This window comes from Mesoplodon bidens (genome assembly GCF_964165515.1).
Source record: "Mesoplodon bidens genome assembly, chromosome: 13".
Classification (NCBI taxonomy): domain Eukaryota; kingdom Metazoa; phylum Chordata; class Mammalia; order Artiodactyla; family Ziphiidae; genus Mesoplodon; species Mesoplodon bidens.
Genome location: NC_138169.1, coordinates 74858955 through 74879298, shown reverse-complemented (window position 1 = coordinate 74879298; position 20344 = coordinate 74858955). Strand labels below are relative to the sequence as shown.

Sequence of the window (20344 nt, the reverse complement as noted above, 5' to 3'; positions counted from 1 at the left end):
GACGCGCAAGCTCAGCAGCCATGGCTCACGGGCCCAGCCGCTCGGCGGCATGTGGGATCTTCCCGGACCGGGGCATGAACCCATGTCCCCTACATCGGCAAGCAGACTCTCAACCACTGCGCCACCACGGAAGCCCCTTCCTTTGCTTTAATTGCTTTATCTAATCCTGCTCTATGCCATATATAATACTATAAATAATGCATATACTATATAAAGAAATGTGTACACTGTAAAATAGTATGTATTTTTTTCAGCCACCACAAATCCCTTTCATAAGGAAAAATTTAAGCTAACAAATAATAGAGGAATGAATTGTGTCCCCACTTGGTGGTGTTTTGCCCTTTAATTTGTCTTTTTATTGATCATTCTTTTCTAATACGATGTTGATCTCCAAATAAGATGTTGGAGTTCCTCAAAAAGGAGTGGGCAAAATGGGTAAAGTTGGTCAAAAGGTACAAATTTCCAGTTCTAAAATAAATAGGTCCTGGTAATATACCGTCCAGCATGGTGACTATAGTTAATAATACTGTACTGTATATTTGAGAGTTAGGTCTAAGAGAGTAGATCTTAAATGTTCTCATCACAAGAAAAAAAAATGGTAACTTTGTGCGGTGATGGATTAACTGGACTTACTGTGGTGATCATTTTGCTATAGGTAACATATGGAATTATTACATTGTACACCTGAAACTAATACTTTACATGTCAATTTGCCTCAGTTAAAAAAATAAAAGCTAAAAATTAAAAAAAAAATGAGTGGAAGAGGCCATGGTTCTTATCTCCAAGGGTACTCTCTGCCCCATAGCCTAGTTTTTTCACTTTGCTTGTGTACACCGGCCTCTATGTTCTCCAGCCAGTCAAACGCCCTTCTCCCCCCAGCCCCAGACAGCACTCAGCAGCCCTTAACAGTAGCCCCAGCCCTACCTGGCCCACGAGGGAGTTGAACCTACAGCACAGTCTGCATTCAAAGCCCTTGGTACAGCCTCGTACCCCTAGGACATGGCAAATTGTATAACTATGCACACTCTGCTTTATCTCAGAGAAGCTGACAGGCCTATATGGAAAACATTGCAGAGAGTGCTATGCTGAAGAGAACTAATCATACAGAGCCTCCCCCGAGGAGCATTTAGGTCCGTATCATCAGTCTTTGTAACACGCCTATGAAAGAGGCAGGAGGTGCGTCCTCTCAGCCAGTGTTTCTTAAGTGAGGGAATGAGGCAGATCGTTGGGGGGCTTATGTGTGGCTGGGGAGAGAGTTAGGGTCTCAGGAGAGACAACCGAAGACCCCAGGGGTCTCTGCCACACTCAGCTGCCTTCCGACATCTCCCATGCAGGCTGCAGCCTGAGCCAGTGCAGGGTTCGTCTTTTACAGGAGCGTTTAACTTTTCAGGGGACTGGAATCCATACAGGCCATCCACATCTCTTTCCGCTGGGCTGTGCTTTCCAGCCCAGCTCCCAAAGCCCCACAAGAAATGTCTTGTGTGGTCAGTAGCTGCCAGTAAGTTTAAATTCCAGGCCTCCAGGCAAAGGTTTTAAAAAGGGTCCCTGCTCCAGCTCACCTCTTCCAGAAATGCCCCCTGACCACCCAGCCTCAGGGTTTCCTCCCAGGCAAACCTGGCCTGTTTGTTGGGCCCCAGCACCTCCTCTGACACCACATTCTCATCTATGCTCAGTGGAGGGGCTGAAAATAAGGAGGCCTCAAGGTCAGCTCAGTCCCCAATTTTCCACCACATAGCTGTGCATAACAAACATGATTTTGCTTTTATCATTTGCAGCCTGAATTACTTTCTCCGTAAAGCTGCATGTCCCCATATGTGGCTTATTAACTATTTAAGGAAGCCGATAACAAATCTCCTATACCATTCTCTCCTACTTGTAGAACTAAGACCCATAATACAACAGTAGAAGAGCAAAATTGAGTAAAGAGGAGAAAAAAAGATAGCCAGATATCAAAATAGAGTAATAGGTAAGAAAATAAAAATAGAACCTCCTAGGGACTTCCCCTCGCGTGTGGTCCAGTCAGCGGTTAGGCTTCCAAGATTCCACTGCAGGGGGTGTGGGTTCTATCCCTGGTCTGGGAACTAAGATTCCCACAAGCTGCATGACTTGGCCAAAAAAAGAAGAAAAAAAAAAGAAATAAAAAAGAAATAGAATCTTCTACAGAATGGCCTCTTCTCTGCAAGACAGAGACTAAACATTTTTTGGCACAATCTAAAGTGATACAATTTTTATAATTTCCACCATGGGTTTATTTTTCAAGTGCTTAGAGAGGTATCTCTTTAGGAACCCAAACAACTGTTGTGAAATAAACTATTTATCTAGAAAGCAGAAAGCTGGAAAGTTAAAACTGAAAATCCTGTGCATATAATCATTTAGGTTAAAAATGGTAACAGTTAATGTCTACTGAGCGCTCAATATACGCCAGGCACTGTGAAAACATCACATGCATTACCTCATTTATTACTCTTAAACACTCAGGGAGTTTTCTCCATTTTACAGATGAGGAAACTGAGTTTCAGAAAGGTTAGGTAACTTGCACAAGGTCATGTAACTTGTGCAAGGTCACAGACCAAGGAAGCCACACAGCCTGGGTTTGAATCCAGGTTTATTTGTTGTTTTTTTTCCTGACTGTATGATGGTCACTGGCAGGTTTGGCAAGCTTCTGAAGTGTCTCCTGAACTACCACGTGAAAATTCACTTCTCTTGTGTGTAGCACCGTATTTCAATATCAAGTGTGTTTTATGCTCTGCCATGTCTAAGTTTTGTAGGAAAGAAACCCACCTCGCTGAAGTCGGACTCCTAGTTTCAAGGGATATGGTATCAAATAAAATCGTGAATGTGAAAAACCTTTGTAAAATATAAAAGCAATCTACAGAGAAATGAGGATGCCATTGCTATTTTAAAATGTCAAGATGTATGTGATATGCAGAATATTTTGAATCAAAACACCTTCTCACCTAACCAATTAGCACACCGGTAACTTGTGAACAAGCTACCTTTTCACCTCCTCCGGCAACCTCCTGCTCTTGCAACTTATTTCTGGGCCACGACCACTTGCTTGCTCAGCGGGGCACGTTTATATCACGAGCTTCTCTTTAACAGGCACAGAAACGCCTAACGTGCAACCAAGTGTGAAGATGCAGGCGTATATATATGAGTTACAATTGGGTCACCACCAGGTGAGCTGATTTACCGTACCGCCCCGCAGCCCGGGTTTTCAGGATACCCGTTAACAGCCCCGCGTTAACTAGCAGGGGGCAGGCGCTGATTAACGGCCCCCTTCCGTGTCTCACCTGATCTTCCAGCTCTCACGTGTGTGCGTGGTTTTGAAGCAGCATTAAAGCTGCTCAGGGCAAGAGGATTTAACCCCCCCCCGCACACCCACCCACCCACCCAGAAAGAGCTGAGGAGAGCTCGTTGCTTGTTCGACCAGAGGACTAAGGGGCTTTAATGAAGACAGACCACGCTCCAGAAATGGTGCAATTTCAGGTTTTAGAGAAGGCAGTTTGGGAGAGCCTCTGGAGCCTTCACCTCCTCCTTCCTCCCTTATTCTGCTAAGGAGAACCGAGGTAGCGGATAAAGGACAGTGTAGGCGCTCGAGGGGAAAAGCCAAACATTTGCCTGACCCGAGTCCTTGGAAAGCAACTGACAACAGGAAGGAAGCTTATTAACCCCTCTGCTCCCCCTCCCTTTTCCCGGGGTGAGAATCGACTCCTCCTCCCGGGCGTGCGACCCCGGGGTAAAATGCAAGCGGCCGCCTGCTTTCCGCACCCTGCGCGCGGCGCCCGGCGGAGGAAGAAGCAGGCGGCGAGGGCGCCGCCCCAAGCCGCGTGGAGCTAGTTCGTCTCTTCGGCGTGAACCTCCCGAGCGAGACGGCCTGGACCCCGCGACCGTCGCGCCGGCTGGGCACCGCAGGCGCCCCATTTCCCAGCCTCTCTTCAGAGCTAGCACTCTGCACCCCAGTCCCTAGCCTAATCCCCCTCAACACCACGGCGGCACCAACCCCGGTGCCTCTCGCAGGTGGCGCAAACGCCCCCGCCCTCGGGCGCCCCCTGCCGGGGAGAGGGAAGGCGGCGGCGGGCGCGGAGGAGCCGGGCGCAGGGCGGGGAGAGAGCTCCGGCGCCGGGAAGAAGCCAGGAGCTTCCCTGATGGTGCCGCCGCCTCCGAGCCGGGGAGGAGCGGCGAGGGGGCAGCTGGGCAAGAGCCTGGGTCCGCTTCTGCTGCTCCTGGCGCTGGGACACACGTGGAGCTACCGAGAGGAGCCCGAGGACAGCGACAGGTAAGCGCTGCCGGTCCCTGCTTGGTGCGCCCCGGCTCTTGAGGTGCAGGCGGTGCCCCTTCCCCCCCACAGCGGTGAGCCTCACGCCCTCGCTTCCCCGGGCACTCAACTGTTCTGGCCGACGTTAAATTCTGCTCCCGGGTGAGATCCTCCGCGCCCTTAGCCCTGGCTCCCCCATCTGTGGGTCGGGGCACCGAGATACCCGCGCGCAGCATTCCTGCCGCCCTTCAGTGCCCCGCTTCTTCACCTTTTCTTTCCCTTGGACCTGAGTTCCCTGCGTTGGACCCTCGCCGGGCCCGCCCCTGACCCTGGAGCCCGCTCCGCGCCCGCCTGAGGGGAACCAGCGCCTGGTCGGCGCGCGGGACGCGGACGCCCAACGCGCGTCTGCTCTCCGCTCTCCAGCGGAGAACCAACGAAGTTCCTCAACTTTTTCCACAGAGAAATCTGCTCGGAAAACAAAATCGCCACGACCACATACCCGTGTCTGAAGCCTTCAGGCGAGCTCACGACGTGCTTCAGGTAAGTTTCGGGGCTCCGCGGAGTCCGTCTGTGCGCGCCCGGGCTGTTTGGGGAGGCGGCGCCGCGCAGGAGGGGCTTGGAGATCCGCTCGGGGACCGGGGCCACGGTGGTGGGTGCTGGGTGAGTGCTCCTTGGTGCAAACGCTTTCTTTTCTTTTGCGTGTGGTTTCTGCGCCGGAGCAACGATGGGCAGCTGAGTGGCGGCCGCACCTAGAGTTCGTGCTCTAAGAACCCGAGGGAGGTGGTTTACTGCTCCCTCGAATACTTGCGTGATGGTTGGAGAAAACGTTGAAAGTTTGGTAAAGAGAGCGGGTTGGATGGTGGGTGTAAACAGTGCGGCATAACAAAGGTGAATGGCTGGTTTTGCGTTTTGTTTTGAAAACTTAAAGGCGTACAACCAGGAAATCCTTGGTCCTTGGCTATCTTTTGATTTTCTGCTAGGACAGTGTGTAACAGTGTCACGGCCTCTGTGGGCAGGAGGATGTGGGAGGACTGCCGGCCGTCGATAGGGTTAAGTGAAAGCAAAAAGTGTCAAGATGGTTGAGCCATAAGAAGAGGATCAGTCTTTCTGAAAACTCAGCTCACAGAGCCTGGGTACTTGTTAAAGCTAAGCATGAATAGGGCTAGGGACTCAATAGTATGGAAAAGGCTCCCAGGTGGTTCTGATTCTCAACAAGGTGAATCACTGTTCCCTGCTTGCAATTTTCTGGAGGTGAGGGTTGACTTGTTGTCACCATAGGCTTCTGTGCCAGTGCCCTCATTGGAAGGAGGCACCCACCATAAGCGCTTATGAGTTGCCTGCTTTTTAAAGGTTCTGTGGGAGGTACAGGGATCACACTCCACCAGACTCCATCTCTGTCTCTGGGAATCATGCACTGTTTGGGGTGCCAGGCTAACTATTGGGTAGTACAAGATAACACAGTAATCCTCAAAAGTGAACTTGAAAGAGAAGGAAGTTGCTCTAATGATGCGGGAGCAGATGAATCCTTTGAGCTGTTAAAAAAAAAAAATTTGCATGTGCTCAAAGGTTCAGGTGTAAGTGGTTACAGGGCTGGTCAGTTTAGGGGTACAAAGGCACCATCAGTTTCATCACATACCGTGCTGCTTAAGTGAAGCAACAGTCAAGTTTTAGCCTTGGGAAGGGCGCCTTCTCTGGGAAGTGGGTGGTGACACTGACGAGACATGTGAGCTAGTGGGGAAGAGGGAGTATGGTTCAGTTGGCAGGTGAAGACTTAGGTTAACTGGGTAAGCAAGGTCGCCCATCTGGAGACCTGGTGCCAGCCCTGTTTCTTCCACACTATTTCTTAGGACCCGTTTTTTCCCTGTCACCGCAGCATAAAACCTCTAACATGGAACGTATCCCTGAGATGGTTTGCTCATTTATTTGGTCCCTGAAGGTCAGACTGCACATAAGTCAGTGACAGTTACAGAATGCGTGTCTGATCTTCAGAAACCATTGGTGCCTGATTAGTGTTCTAAGCTGATTTCATTCGTTACGCTGTTACTTGTTATGCTGTTACTATCTTTTTTTTAAACAGAATTTAAAAACGTGTTTTTCTGCACTAAGCCTCTGTAGGAGACATTAGCAGTGTCTTGATATGTTTTCATTAACAGCTACTCAAAGAAACAGCTTATGAGAGCTAATAAAAAGGATATCTTATTTCTAGGAGAAAAGAGCTTAGAGGAGTGGGAGGATGTTTTCAGTTGAAGAAAATGGTAATGGTCCCTGTGAATATTGTTTCTTTGGTTTTCCTTTAAGAGTTCTATGTGTACTTCATTGGTTTTATACAATTGCCATAGTTTAGTACCTTCCCAAACACAATTAGTTGCCAGTTGCTGCCCCCATTTTGAGCCCCAAGAATGGAGGAACGCTGTGTGCTCTTCGGTTTGTAAAATTTAATTGTCCTGGCCCTGTAGACCCTTGCTACTCCCGGTGTGGTCTGGAAACTGGCACAGGCATCTTCTGGGAGCTTGTATTGTCTCAGGCCCCTGCCCAGAACTCCTGAATCAGAACTTGCATGTTAACGAGATATGTATTAAGCCTTGAAGCGCTGCTATAGAAACCAGTGTCCTCACCGGAGTCATGGTGCAGACCTGTTTGGACAGATCCTCAGGAGCTCAGAGGCCCCTGCAGATGAGTTAGCCCTTCTACCACAGTAACGTAAAATCAGACAAAGAGCCAGCCTTCCAGGAAATCGGACTCATGGACTGTTGGATGACCCTTAATTAAAGTGAAAGTAACGTAGCAGAGCTACTACGGTTCTGGGAATGCTTTCTGACTGCCTAGAATCCCACTCTTAGCAGATGTCTCTGGTGAATGGCTTTTTGTAGAAGAGAATGCATACCGGAAGTCACTCCTGAATTTAGAAGGTGGTCTTTTAACACTGGCTTTCGAAAACCCATTGACATGGAGGTATGGTAGATGTAACATCTGATTTGCCATTATTCCTAAAAGTCATATGGAGGCTGAGGTGTTATGGAAAAGAGATGGGGTCGGAATACTCTGTCCTGGACACCACCACGCTTGTACACTTCTGTTTTCCGTGGTTTTACATAAGCAACACCTTTCCGCTTAAGCCTTATATTAAATGAGAGTTGGAGGATTTACTATATATTCACCCAGTGTCCTATGCACTTTACGTACATACAGCTGTAATCCTCAAAGCCACTCTGTAGCATGGGTGTTGCCTCAGTTTTACAGAGAGAACCGAAGCTCGGATTAAGTTCACTTGCCCAGGATCACAAAGTTAATACATGGGAGAGTCGAGGTTCAGACCCAGGTTTGTCTGACTTCAAAGTCTGGGCCCTTTCATCATCCCGGTGGTGTCTACAGATGTGGCTGAACTTTGCAAATCTGACATCTAAGTAAGGAAGAAAACTATACATTTAGAGGCTATAAACTCGAAAGAAGCAGATAACTCCAGCAGCCCCTGTGACCACAGTGGTTTTCTGAGTTACCACTGCTCTTGATCTGTCTCAAACAATTGAACTTACATTTCCATGTTATACACGACGTTGGTTCCTATGTGTATAGCTTTCCTTCCTTGTAGGATTTCGTCGTAATCACAGGGTCTGTCTCTAGGGACTCTACCCCAGTGTGCATTGAGCCAAGTCCCCAAAGCTGGTAAAACACTGAGCGAACGCCTTTGGCAGCTTAAGCTTAGAGGGCATGTTTGCTCAGTGTTACACTCTGACATGGAGCGTATTCTTTTACCAATAGTTAAGATTTCAGAGTGTGTGTGATTTATCTAGACTCTAAATTCATCCTAGCCAAAGCAAGCCCATAAAGTTATAATGGCATTTACCCCTCTTGTGCCTATTAAAGTTATTCCTACAAGTTAACTTTTTTCCTCCTTTCCCAGACAACGTAGTTTTTGAACAAAAGGTTTGTGTTTATCTTTTCTTTATGGGGGTCTCATATCAAGAAAGTGATAGTCTTTTTAAAAACAAGAAAATGAGTGTAGGAAACATCAAGAAATCAACTTGTATTGAGTGAGCCTGTGTCCAATAAACATGCTGATTAACTGTTTGGATCCATTAATCAATTAAGGACTTGAGCATCTATTATGAGCTTAAGATAGTCCTAGAAAATGCTTGAGTGTAGTCCCTGGTCACGTTTTACAGACTTGATTTTTAGACCGAGGCCTCTAAGGCTGTAACCAGTATACAATGTACATGATTGAGTTCAAAATTGTGTAGTGTATACTATGTGATGGGGAAGAGATTAGAAACAGCTAGGAATGGCTTTATGGGCAAGAGAAGACTTGATTGCCCTTTAACGTGGTTCTTTAACAGAATGTTCGGTGTTGTACTAGCTATGATCTTCAGCTTTGTGGTTCGCAGACCTACAAGTAGAGGCTCTCAGCTGTATTTGTCCCATCAGTGCTGTCTCATGAGGGTCATGTTCCCATGGGAAATAATGACATGGGGATGCAAAAACTCCCACTTAGGATTTGGCAACACTGTTGCATTATCTCAATTAAAATGTGGAAGTTGACATATTTCTGCAAATATGTTTACTTGCAAATTGGAGAGCAATAAGTTCACTTAATTAGAGCAGCACCACCAGAGGGAGAGCCCCGGACTTTAGCTGAGTCTCCATTGGAGGAAGGGCTGGAGAATGTGCTCTCTGGCAGGTTCCTGGGTCCCTACACAGGGCTTTGATGTCAAAACATCCATAGTAGAAACTCTTCCCCAGTTTGAATTCCAGCTCTACTGCTTCTGTGACCTTGAACATTTCTCAACCTGTGTGCTCTAGTGTTCTCCTTTAAGTAAAGGAGGATCACGTTAGTACTGCGGTTATAGGGTTACAGTGAAGATGTAAATGAGTTGACATACATAGGAAGCGCTCAGTGAATGCTGCCTCTCAGGCTCGCTGCTGTGTCTCCCCAAGTCTGGCGTGGTGAGTGCTCAAGCTGGGTGCTCAGTAGACATCTGCTGAGTTTTGAGCTTTACAGTAGACATTTTTGAAAGAGCACATTCAGACCCTAGCCAGAAACCCTGAGGGTGTTTATAGCAGTCACATGTCAGCTGTTTTTAGTTGCCTCTCCAAATGTAGGCTGGCCCAGAAATCTAGTGCCTTGGGAAAATTATCAATACAAAAAGGATATCTTTTGCTTCCTGCCTCCTACCTGACTACACGATGTCCTCTATTCACGTAAGTATAAAAGCAGGCAGAAGGCATAGTTTACCCCATTTTAGAGGCTCTTAGAGATTTGCCCCTTGTCCAGGGTCATGAAGGGTCTTATTGGCAGAGACAAGACTAGCGATTAGGTCCTCAGCCCAGTTCTGGTCCCTCCCTTCTCCCTCCCTGTTCTGTGGCCAGCATAGCTTAGAACCCGCTCTGAGGGCAGCTCTGAATCACTGTTCGCTTATTCAGGGCTTGTGGGACCCCTTTAAGAAAGCATTTGTATCTTCATGACCACTGTCCATATTCCAACCATAAGGAGGAAGTACTCCAAATGTTGTGAAGAACAGCAGGGGGCAGATGGGGGTGGCTTCGTGCAAAACTGCCTGAATCACAGATAAGTTGGAGGCAGCCTCATGTTTCCCTGTTAGACCCTCTCTCCCACTGGATGGTTAGCTTGCTGAGCGCATGGTTCCTCTGTCCTCTCATCCCTGACTGTAGCCTCAGAGGCTAGCCCCGTGCCTGGACAGGGTCCATATGCATTGTTGCGTACACAGGACTCGGTGGATGAATGTTAATGTTATAAGTAAACAAGGAGATTTGACCGAAATCTTTTAGGTCTTCCAGAACTTCTGTTGCTATCAGAGTATGCCTGCTATTTTTAGCTGAGTTTCTTTCTGCTAGAAATGGATTGCTTAACCTCTGAGCTGCGGCTATTGTTTGCATTAGTTCCCACCTTGACCTGTTAAGCTTTAATTGCTAATGTGTTACAGGTGCTGATTCTGGCGGTTATATAGCTCATTCCATGGACTTGTTACTTTAAATAATACCTGAAGAGGATGTGGGCAGTCCTGCCCAGTGTGTTGATTGCCCTGTGGACACTGGCTTTGAAGTGGTGGTGGATGTAGTTTTAAAGGGGATCTCCCTCCCTACCCACACCCTCTTCTTTAGCTTGAGCAGGTGTCTGGAGAGAGGGGAGGGTGGAGGATGTTGGTCCAGGCAAGGTTCTTTCTCACTTTTCACTCATTCTCTAGGGAACAAGACAAAAGGGTAGGAAACAACTAACAACTGGACTGGCCATAAAAGGCCATGCTTTCACTGGTGTCCTTTGAGACCGGGTCCAGTTGCTACTCATTGTGCCCAAAGTTGTTGATGCCTGACTTGCTTCATTCACTTCCCTTCATCTTTTCTAAGTGAAGCTGTGGGGGGGATGCACCTGGAAAAAGCAAATATGTTCTTTTTTCTAGAATACCCTATTTTCTCAGATGGTAGTTTGCATTCCAATCGGTAGTTTAAGTTCAGTGGTTCACCTTCCGCAAACTTACTACCTTGCTGTGCAGTGGGACCCTCGCTGCTTCTGTGCGTTAGAGGGTCTGCTGATTCGGGGCATTGCTGACTATCCAGTGAACGAAGGTCTCCATTCTGTATCAGCTTATTGCTTTTTATTTGGGGGGTGAAAAGGTAATCAGCTGTAACATCTTCAGTTTCTCTTCTACCAGCCAGGTTCTTTTCCATAAAAGCCATTTACCAATTTCAAAGTTTTACCAGCGATTGTGTTCCTTATTCAGAGCTTGCTCTGTGCCGAGCACATTCTAGGCACCCAGAATACATATGTGAGTAAGTCGGGGAAAACCCCCCAAACCTCTGCCCTCATGGAATGCATGGATTTTAATTCAATTTATTTTTTTTTTCAGTAAAGGAATTTCGAGCCAAGGATGTCCTTGGGGACGTTTGTTAGATGATTATCTTTGGCACACATCCGATGTCACATTTGGGGAGACTAAGAGCTTAATTTCCTGTGGCCCAGCTGTATCTTTTCAGCAAAAGAAACCCCATGGCTCCAGGCAGGGACACGAGAACCCGGGGACGGTGGTAACTAATGTGTTTTTCTTCTCCTAGCAGGAAGGGAACTAACACGTGCCACAAGTCCCTTCTAAGAATTATTGGAATGTGAAAGCATTCCAAAGAGAAGGCCAATTCTCTGTGTGTCCTGTGAGACAGCTCAGAATGGGCCAACTAGGAACTGATACCTCGTGTGGACCCGGTTCGCCTCAGCCTAGGTTGCCCCGTGTTTGCCAACAGTAACTTTTAAGCAGAGTGTTGAGAGAAGGCGTGCCCCTCCTGCATTCCTCGACTCTAATAACCCATTACGGGTCTGTGTTCATAAATGCACCTGAACTGTATGGACAACTTGTTTACGTCCTGAAGTACCTGTATAGGGTCGGAGTGGTGTTACCTCTACATGTTTAATCCCAGTCAAGCAAAGTACATCTTTCTAGCTTCAAGGTATGATTCATGTGAGTCAAAACTAGGTGTGAGAACTTGCAAGAACAACTCTATTGCCTCCTTGTTCCGTGTGTTAGGACGTGAACTAGGTCATCTTTCCATGCTCTTCATGACTTCAGAAACTTGGACCACGTCCATTCTAGCCTTGTCCATTCGCAACCTTTCCACCCCTTGGCCACTGCTCTGGGGTGTTCTCTGATATCTGCCCGTGCTGGTGTGAGGCCCCCATCCTTAGTCCTCTGGGAACAGAAGGAGCAGCTGTCAGTGGCTGCTGGTACAGAGAACTGGTGGGAAGCTGGGAGAGCTCTCTGCACTGGGATCTGGCTCGGAAAGCTTGGTATAAAGCAGGGATTGGCCAAGTAGGGCAGGTGGCATGTCTTTATATGACCCATGATCGAAGAATGCTTTTTACCTTGGTTAAAGGGTTAAACTGCACAACAGACCTTACTTGGCCCCCCAAACCTCAGATATTTACTGTCTGGCCCTCTTCAGGGAAAGTTTGCCAACTTCTGGAGTGCTGTCTTAATACAAAGACTGGGAGTGGAGTTCTTCATCCGTATGTGACCTCATCCACAGGTCTGAGTCCTCAAGGGGGCAACCTTGAGGACATTTAAGCCGCTTCCTCTTTGGGGCCTTTGCCTTTGTATTGCCTTACTGTATCTGGGTCTCTGGCCTGAGCATCTTTTCATTGTGACTTGATTTCCTGATCTCAAGGCATCAACCATAGTTATTGTTGAGCTGGAACTTTATTTCCAGTCATCTTCCCTTAAATGATTCTCTAAGTGAATGTAACTTGTCGGGATGTTTTTAAGAAGTGGATTTTACTGCAACTAGTTAAGTGCTGACTTACTGCTGCTTTTCTGTGTGTTCCCAGACGGGCCTTCCTTGCCAGCTGAGTAATCCTTGGATTGCCTTGGCTCATTGCCCACCATTCTTAATTCCATATGTCCTTAATTCCCAACTTGTGTAGTGATCGTCACATGCTTTGACTCAAAGCCAACTCTCCATAAACTTGTTCGTTTTGAATTTCTGCACTGGAAGGCCTCACGTTCAAAAATCAAATGAGAGTATATATTTTATTGGAGGAACACACATCTAGAGAAAGTTATTTTCAATGAAGAGTGTCCTAAATCAGTGTTGCAACATTTCACTTTTCCTTTTACGGCTAAAAAGCATCATAGGTCGGCTCAGTTGCACTGTGCACAACATCAGTAATTAAACTTTTGAACTTGAACTCTGAACTGCCTTTTTCAGTGCCAGCTCTTTGATTCCATGGAGATCACGGAGACTCCTAGCGTGATGCCTTTCGACACTGAGGGTGGGGACAAAGTAGTGGAGAAGGAAAGGACTACTGAAATACTCTGAGGAGAGAGAGGGAGAGTCTACTGGTATTTTGGAGAAGGGAAAGGAGGAGAATGTTGGAATGCACCACTTGACACATTAGGGAGATTAAGAAATGCCCTGGGGGATAGCAAAGAAGAAAATTATAGGTATAAACACTTGATAAGGAGTAGAGAGTATCCTATGGAGATGAAGTTGGGGGAGAAAAAGATGTGGATATTAGTCATGTAGGAGCCTCTGACCTTGGTAACAGCCGTTTTAATGGACTCAGCTGAATGGAGGTTAAATGAAAGGCAAACTAAGCTTATAAAGGTCAACAGATTGACAAATGCACTTTTTGTAACGTCCTGTGTGTGTTCAGCACTGTTCCTTCAGAGGTCGGAGGCCGTCGAAAAGCCAGTGCGGAGACCAGGCTGTGACTTCCCCTCCACCTCTCCCCTCTCTTTGCTTCCACTTGGCCTTGCTCTTGGTAACGTGTCCGTGTGTCACTCTGGAATTTTCCTATAGTGAAACGACTCACGGCTTCTGTGGTGAAAAATTACAGGTCAGAGTGGAGGTTGGCTTTCTGGGAGCCCAGCAAGACCACAAGGCTGTTCATTGGAGGGCAAGGTCATTGCCTAAAAGATGCACTGGAATTTAGTTCTGGCCGATTCTGAAAGGTTAGAGGAACCTAGAATGTAACATCAATGGGGTTTTATCTCTGAGAAAGTTTGGCTGAAGGATTTTAATTCTGTAAAAATCAACTTTAATATTATGTCGGTTTTCTGGAAATCACTCCTGCCCATCAGCTGGGAGGGCATAGGGAAAGATAAGTGTGAGGCTCTGCCTAAAATCTACTCGGAGGTCACTTTAATCAGGCTGCATTTTCTACCTGGAACACAGGTGAGAGGAGGGGAGGGAAAAGGGGGGTGGGTCTGGGGGAACTTTGAATGCAAAAGCAGAGATCACGGAGAAACGCAAGCTCGTGTGCGTTCCTCTGGCGGCCCTGTGTGAAGGCTTGCTGTCAGGAACTAGCTTGTTCTGTGAATTCTCAAGTCCCAGAGCAGGTGTGTGGCGGAGCCAGACAGGCTGACGCCAGAGCCTGTTGTTAACCACTAGGCTCCTCTGAAAAGCCTGACAACTGGTTACCTTGCCTGCTGCCAACCATAAATTAAAGAGACCTTTAGACGAGGGAAGGAGGATGCTAGAAATAAGGATGTCCGTCCTGCTGGTAAAAAACATAAGTCAGACAAGTTATCAAAAGTAGACACGTGAACCAGCCACCCGTCCTGCCCCATGTTAGTTTGCCGGGAATGCCTCGGCAGACTACCATAGACTGGGAAGCTTAAACAAGAGACTTACTTGCAGTTTTGGAGGCTAGAGGTCTGGGACCAGTGTGGTGGCAGGGTTGATCCCTTCTGAGGCCTCTCCTTGACTTGCAGGTGGCCGTCTTCTCTCTGTGTCTTCACAAGGTCTTCCTTCTGTACTTGTCTGTGTCCTAATCTCTTCCTCTTAGAAGGATACCACTTCATAGGGCATTAGAGCCCATTCTCATAACTCATTTTAACTCTGGCCTATTTAAAGCTTTGATCTCTAAATAATCACATTCTCCGGTACTGGTTTTAGGACTTCAATGTGTAAGTTTTGGGAGGACACAATTCAGCGCATCGTATCCCCCCACCAAAAAAGCCCAGCACACGCTGGGGCCATGTGATAAAGGGGACGGTTTTCATACACACTGATTTCCATGGGCATCACTGTCCACATGGTGACCCTGAGTTATCCAATGAAATTAAAGTACCGTTAATACCACTGAAGAAGAAAAACATGAAACCATAATGTTGTTTGTAATGATCCCTTCTGTGGTAACTCCTTCTCTAGCTAAATGATGGAGGCTGTGATCTGTTCTAACTCCCTACATCAAGACATCACTGTTGTAAATGCTGAGGCCCCCCCACCCCAGACCTACTGAATTAGAATCTGCATTTTAACAAGCGTCCCTAGGTGTTTCCTACGCACATTAAACTGAGAAGCATTGTCCTGATCATCACTGTACCGTTCCGGGACTCCTTCCTCACACATGGCTCTTCTTTGCTTCCTACTTGCAAGACACTGCCTATGGCTTTACAGCCTAGACTGCTCTTGGAATCACCTGGTGAGCTTTAAAAAAAAATTCCATCGTCGAGATTGGTACCCTAGACCAGTTTCATCAAACTCTGGAGGTGGGTGCCAGACATTGGAAATTTTTGAAGCTCCTTGCATGATTCCATTATGCAGCCAAGGTTGAAAACCTTGGAGCAGAAAGCAAAAGGGGGTGAGCCACCTGATTCCTTGCCAATGGAGAAATGGTCCCTGTTTCTTCCTTCTTTGGCCATTAGGCGTGGGTCCTCATGTCTTGTGCAGTTACTGCAGGTCCATGCCCCTCGGCAGGGAAACGTACAGCTAGAGCTTGTGTTGGTGCCTGGCGTCTCCTACTTCTTCTGTCGGGTCCTACTTTTTCCCTCCTGGCATCACCTTTCTCTTCTGAGTTGGATGGTTCGAGGGCAGTCGGGAGAGTGATGAAGTGGACTGAGGTGGATCAAGAAAGGTGGTCCATTCCTCATGAGCGTTGTGTTTCTTAAGCTGATCAGTCCTAAATCCCCTGGTGCACATTCCATCACTTTTCATTTCCTATTGCAGCCTCTCAGCTTGGTGTCTGGAGCTACTTGGTGACCTTTGTTGAATTTTTTAAAAAATGTTTTGTTGCTGCACTGCATGAACTTTCTCCCAAGATACAAACATGGCTCAGCATATTATAAATGAAAGCTTTTCAGTGTCAAGCTGTGTCTTTCTTTCCTTGCAAGCATCAAACACACACTATTTTTTCTACTTAGTGTGATAGGAAATCTATGTGCTGGCAGAGATTCTCTTCCCATTCCGTTTCTGTGTTCCTCTTCAACTCTTCAAGCCTCCCCTCTGGTAACTGAAGAAACTTCTCAACCCCCAGCAAACACAAGGCTTTTTCTAGGTTTGCGTTAACTTTGTGCAAAACTAAACAATGTGCTCTGTGGTTTGACTGCATAGTTATCACCTAAGCCCTGTATATACCATATGGCCGCAAACCAGGCAGTCCCCAAGTAGGTCCATATGGAGTGCATCGTTACGTACGTGTACAGTAAGTCCCCTACATATGAACGAGTTCCCTTCTGAGAGCACAGAAGACCAGTTTGTAAGTCCAACAAAGTTAGCCTAGGTACTCCACTAACACAATCGGCTATATAGTACTGTACTATAATAAGTTTATAATACTTCTCACACAAATAATATATAAAAACAAGCAAACAAACAAAAAATGTATTTTTAATAGGAATAGAAAAGAATTTTATTTGAGCCTGAGGACTAGAGCCCAAGAGACACACAGATTTAAGAAGTACTTAAACTGCGTTCCACCTGACTGCAAAATGGGGGAGGCTTATGTAAGCAAAAATCACCAAGTTACAGTTAGTCACATGAGTCATCGATCAAGAATCATAATTGGAGCTGGCAGAAGTCAGGATGCTTGTCAAATAAGGATTGGTTGGGGTCTGAAGTGGTTGCACAGGTACAAGGGGAGACCTTGAGACCTAGGCAGCTGCTAGCAGATATTAAGAACGGCTGATGGTATCCTTGAGTCTGATACAGCTCAGAGAATTCAAGTTCTCAGTGATACAGGAACATGTCTGAAAGCACATCCACGATGGCCATCCGGCTCCATTTTGAGTGCCTGAACCACAGTTTATTCCCTTTTGATTTTTAAATGGTTAAATCAGATTTCAGTGGTTAAATCAGATGTACAATGCCTGTTTGACAGGCCAGAAGATAGGCTGTTGTAGTTAGCATAAAGGTCAAGCCAAACCATGTGTAAGCCAGAATGACTTCCCATACCTGTGACAATTTCTTCCATCACTGGGTAAGATGGGAAGCCATCGGAGGTTGGGAAATAAGGGAGTAGCAGGATCTAATTTAACCTTAAAATAAAAGTCTCCCCAGCTACCGAGCAGAGACTCACTTGTGGGCCTTTCTCAGCCGTGGAAAAGAGGCTTTATTTTGAGGAATTGCACAGGAAACCACATATCTGAAGAAGTGTGTCAGTTATGGTTTCCAGGGGACAAACACGCCTGGGTAAAAGTAATCAGTTAAGTAGCATTTATTTTGAGAGTTGATAGCAAAGAATTATTGAAGAAAAAGCAACAGTCGTTGCATTTTCAGACTGGTTTTGTGAATGATGTAGCAAAACGTTTGTGAAAACCCAAGAAGCACTTGATACCTTTCTCCTTGGATATACATGTATTTCTAGCTCAGAGAAATTCTATATAATTTTGACAAATTCATTCTCCTGAAGCTGTCAAAAAATTAAGTCTTATTTTAGTTCTCCCTAAAAGTACTAAAATTGGCAGGACTAAGTACTGTCGTCAGAATATACAGGTTAACATATATCCTTATTCCTTTGGGATCTTCTTGACCCATTGTAGAAGCCCTGGTTCTTCATTTTTATCAAGGGCAGAACTACCCAGTTTCTAAAAATAGGCTGGATTAGGAAAAAAATACCAAGAGCAAAAACTTTGCTCTTCTTGATGTAAGAGACACCAGTTAGGGGAGGGTATCTTCTCGCTTGGAGTCAGACAGCTCAAGTGTTCAAGTATTCATCGGCAAACACTTTCTCTTAATTTTCTCCACACTAAAGAACATGGTCCGTGTGGATAGCCATATGAAGATTAATAATCTCATACTATGTAGTATGAACTACTACACGAGGACTAAAACATTCTTAATCTTACAGTACCTTGAAAAGTACAGTACAACAGCTGGCATCCAGGGGCTGGCATCGAGTGAACAGGCAAGAAGAGTTACTGACTGGAGGAGGTGGGAGATGGTAGAGCTGAAGGATCGTTAGCCCTAGGAGATAGGGCAAGCTGCCATTTCACACCTGACGATGATGGCACAGGTTCTGGTTCCTTGCTGCATTCAATTCTATCTACCCTCTTAAAAAAACGATCCAGTGATGTCTGGGTAGTAGCTTTCCTCTTTTCTCATCATAGATGACATCCTGGGTTTGAAATAAAGATACTGTACTACTGTACTCTATATAGTACTGTACAGTAAAGTACTCAAAAGCACAACCACTTGTAGGGGATGCACGCACGTGACAGTGTATGCCAGACACGTGAACTAACTTACATGACTGGACATGGGAATGTGTGAAAGTTCGCAACTTGTATGTAGGGGACTTACTGTAATTGCCATTCTGTTCAAAAAGAAAGATGCAGTCATGCTGATTAAATCATAGAAATAGAAGTTATTATAAATTAAGGAAATATAATTGCATTTCCTGGGTAGATGTGCTTCTGAGGTTCCTAATGACAGATTTCTTTGAATTGGAGGCTGGCAAGACACGACGTGGTTCCTAAGTGACCTGAGTTCTTAAACTTCCAGTCTGTGACAGCATGATGAGTGTGGCAATCTATTAGAAAGGATATAATAGGAATGGGTATTTAAAACCTTAGGCGAAGATGTGAAAGGATGCTGACAATTCACTAGGCATGTCTGCCACCCCAACTATCTTCGAGTCCTTTCCCAGAGACCCCTAGTGTTTGGGAAACACATTTCCAGGTCATGGCTCACATGAAAATGATCATCTGTGGAGGACACCTTGAGGTCAATGACAAAGGATGCTTAAGGCAGGAGGCTCTGGTCCAGGAGGCTTTGGCAGTCCCAACTGCCACTCTGGTGTGCCAGAGCAGGAGGGGTTGAGGTCTTGGCACACCTGGAGCCGTTTCTGAGCAGTCACTGCTGCTGGGAAGGGGGGGTGCACCCATGGGGATGCTCCAGTGTGGACAACCCCCGTACAGTGTTTGGCCATCAAGCTGTTTATTCAAGCTGTACCTCCGAATTTTGCCTCTCCAGTGACTCCTTTCTTGGCTGTTATTAAAAAATACAATTTCTCCTGTCCATCCTTTAAAATAGGACCTGCATCATCTTTAGGCTGTTTATTCATCCCTTAGCTTATACACAGCTTGACTCTGGATGGTCCTGACACACTTGGTATGTGCTCATACGGGTACCTTTGATGCGATGGAAGCCTTAATTTGGGGAAGCCCATGGTGCTGCAGGGACCATATTTAACTCCTCTTGTCCTGAAGAGGTGAAGGTTTCATCCATACTTCTTAGGACTCTGCAACTGAGAGGCTTGGCTCCCAAAGGAAATTGCCATCATGAAGATGAGGGGAAAACACCTTCTTGGAGAAGTGTGTAAAGGAAGAATTGTGCTTTCTAGTTACTACAAAAGAGCGCAAGAAAGAGGTAATTGTCTCTTTTTAAAACTTTACCTTTTTGTATATGACAGCGATACTTGCTCTTTACGTGTTTTACGTCATGAATGACTGGGAACTGGAGATCCTCCATACTCTTGCTCCTCCAGGATAATGAAAGCCAAGGGACTGGAGTGTATTTTCCTGATCTTTTCTGTGCCTTTACTAACGGACATACTCGAAGTTATTACTTGCGGACATAACGTAGTTATTACTTACAGAAACAGGTTTGTTCTGCAGTTGCTTTTTTCACGTAACAGTAGGTAAAGAACACTTACCATTACGTGGAATGCTAACTCATTTTTACCACATAGTATTTTTACTGTATGGATGCATCCTAATTCGTCTCTTCACTGGAGAGCTTCTTATTAAGCAGTTAGCAGGTGCTGAGGGTTTTGGTGGGTTCAGGCTTTCCATTTAAGATGCAAATTTCAAATATATCAAGTTTTACCTAAACGAATCAGGAGAGGAGCATCTAGAGTCACCAGATAGCATTTTGCTCTGGAAGCTGCAGGACATGGCCTTTCGTGTACAGCTCTGTTGCTGCCCTCCTAGGATTCCTGTAACCCTCTGGCTCTGGTCCTAGGTGTGGATGGTGGGGCTTTGATCGGGTTCCTTCTAGCTCTGGTGGTCTGTGACTGATCACTCCCTTCCTCAAGGAGAGCTGAGCCAAAGGAAGCCGGCTTCGTTTATAGCCCAGGGGATTCGCTTGACCTGCAGATACTGTGGGACAGTCTGGATACTTCTCTCTAATCAGCCTGAAAAGCAAGGTAGCCACCTGTGAGCTGTCATCGCTTGAATGCCTTCGGTAGTTTGTCTTTTACCCCAGTTACTTAGTTAAAGAGAAAAAAAGTCTTTTTACTCTCCAGGTATATACTGTTGAAAGTGAGGTCCTCTTTGCTGCAAGCGCATGCTGGGTGAGCACAGGGGTCCATCTTTCTCTGCACAAGTGTTACGCTCTCTCCCTACTCCCGCCACCGCTGTTGGC

General features: G+C 46.2%; 1 protein-coding gene across 2 annotated transcripts in view; it reads left to right on the top strand.

Annotated features, from left to right (window-relative positions):
• The first annotated feature begins 3605 nt into the window (after window positions 1-3605).
• Window positions 3606-20344, top strand: part of CCBE1 (collagen and calcium binding EGF domains 1) — a 227679-nt gene continuing 210940 nt past the window's right edge. Inside the window, exons 1-2 of one of the 2 annotated variants that reach the window (XM_081253027.1) lie at window positions 3606-4279; window positions 4718-4798. In XM_081253027.1, coding sequence (XP_081109153.1) covers window positions 4149-4279; window positions 4718-4798 — 212 coding nt within the window. In that variant the 5' untranslated portion in view covers window positions 3606-4148. The remainder of the gene's footprint in view (window positions 4280-4717; window positions 4799-20344) is intronic. The other variant, XM_081253028.1, reaches the window with a different exon arrangement.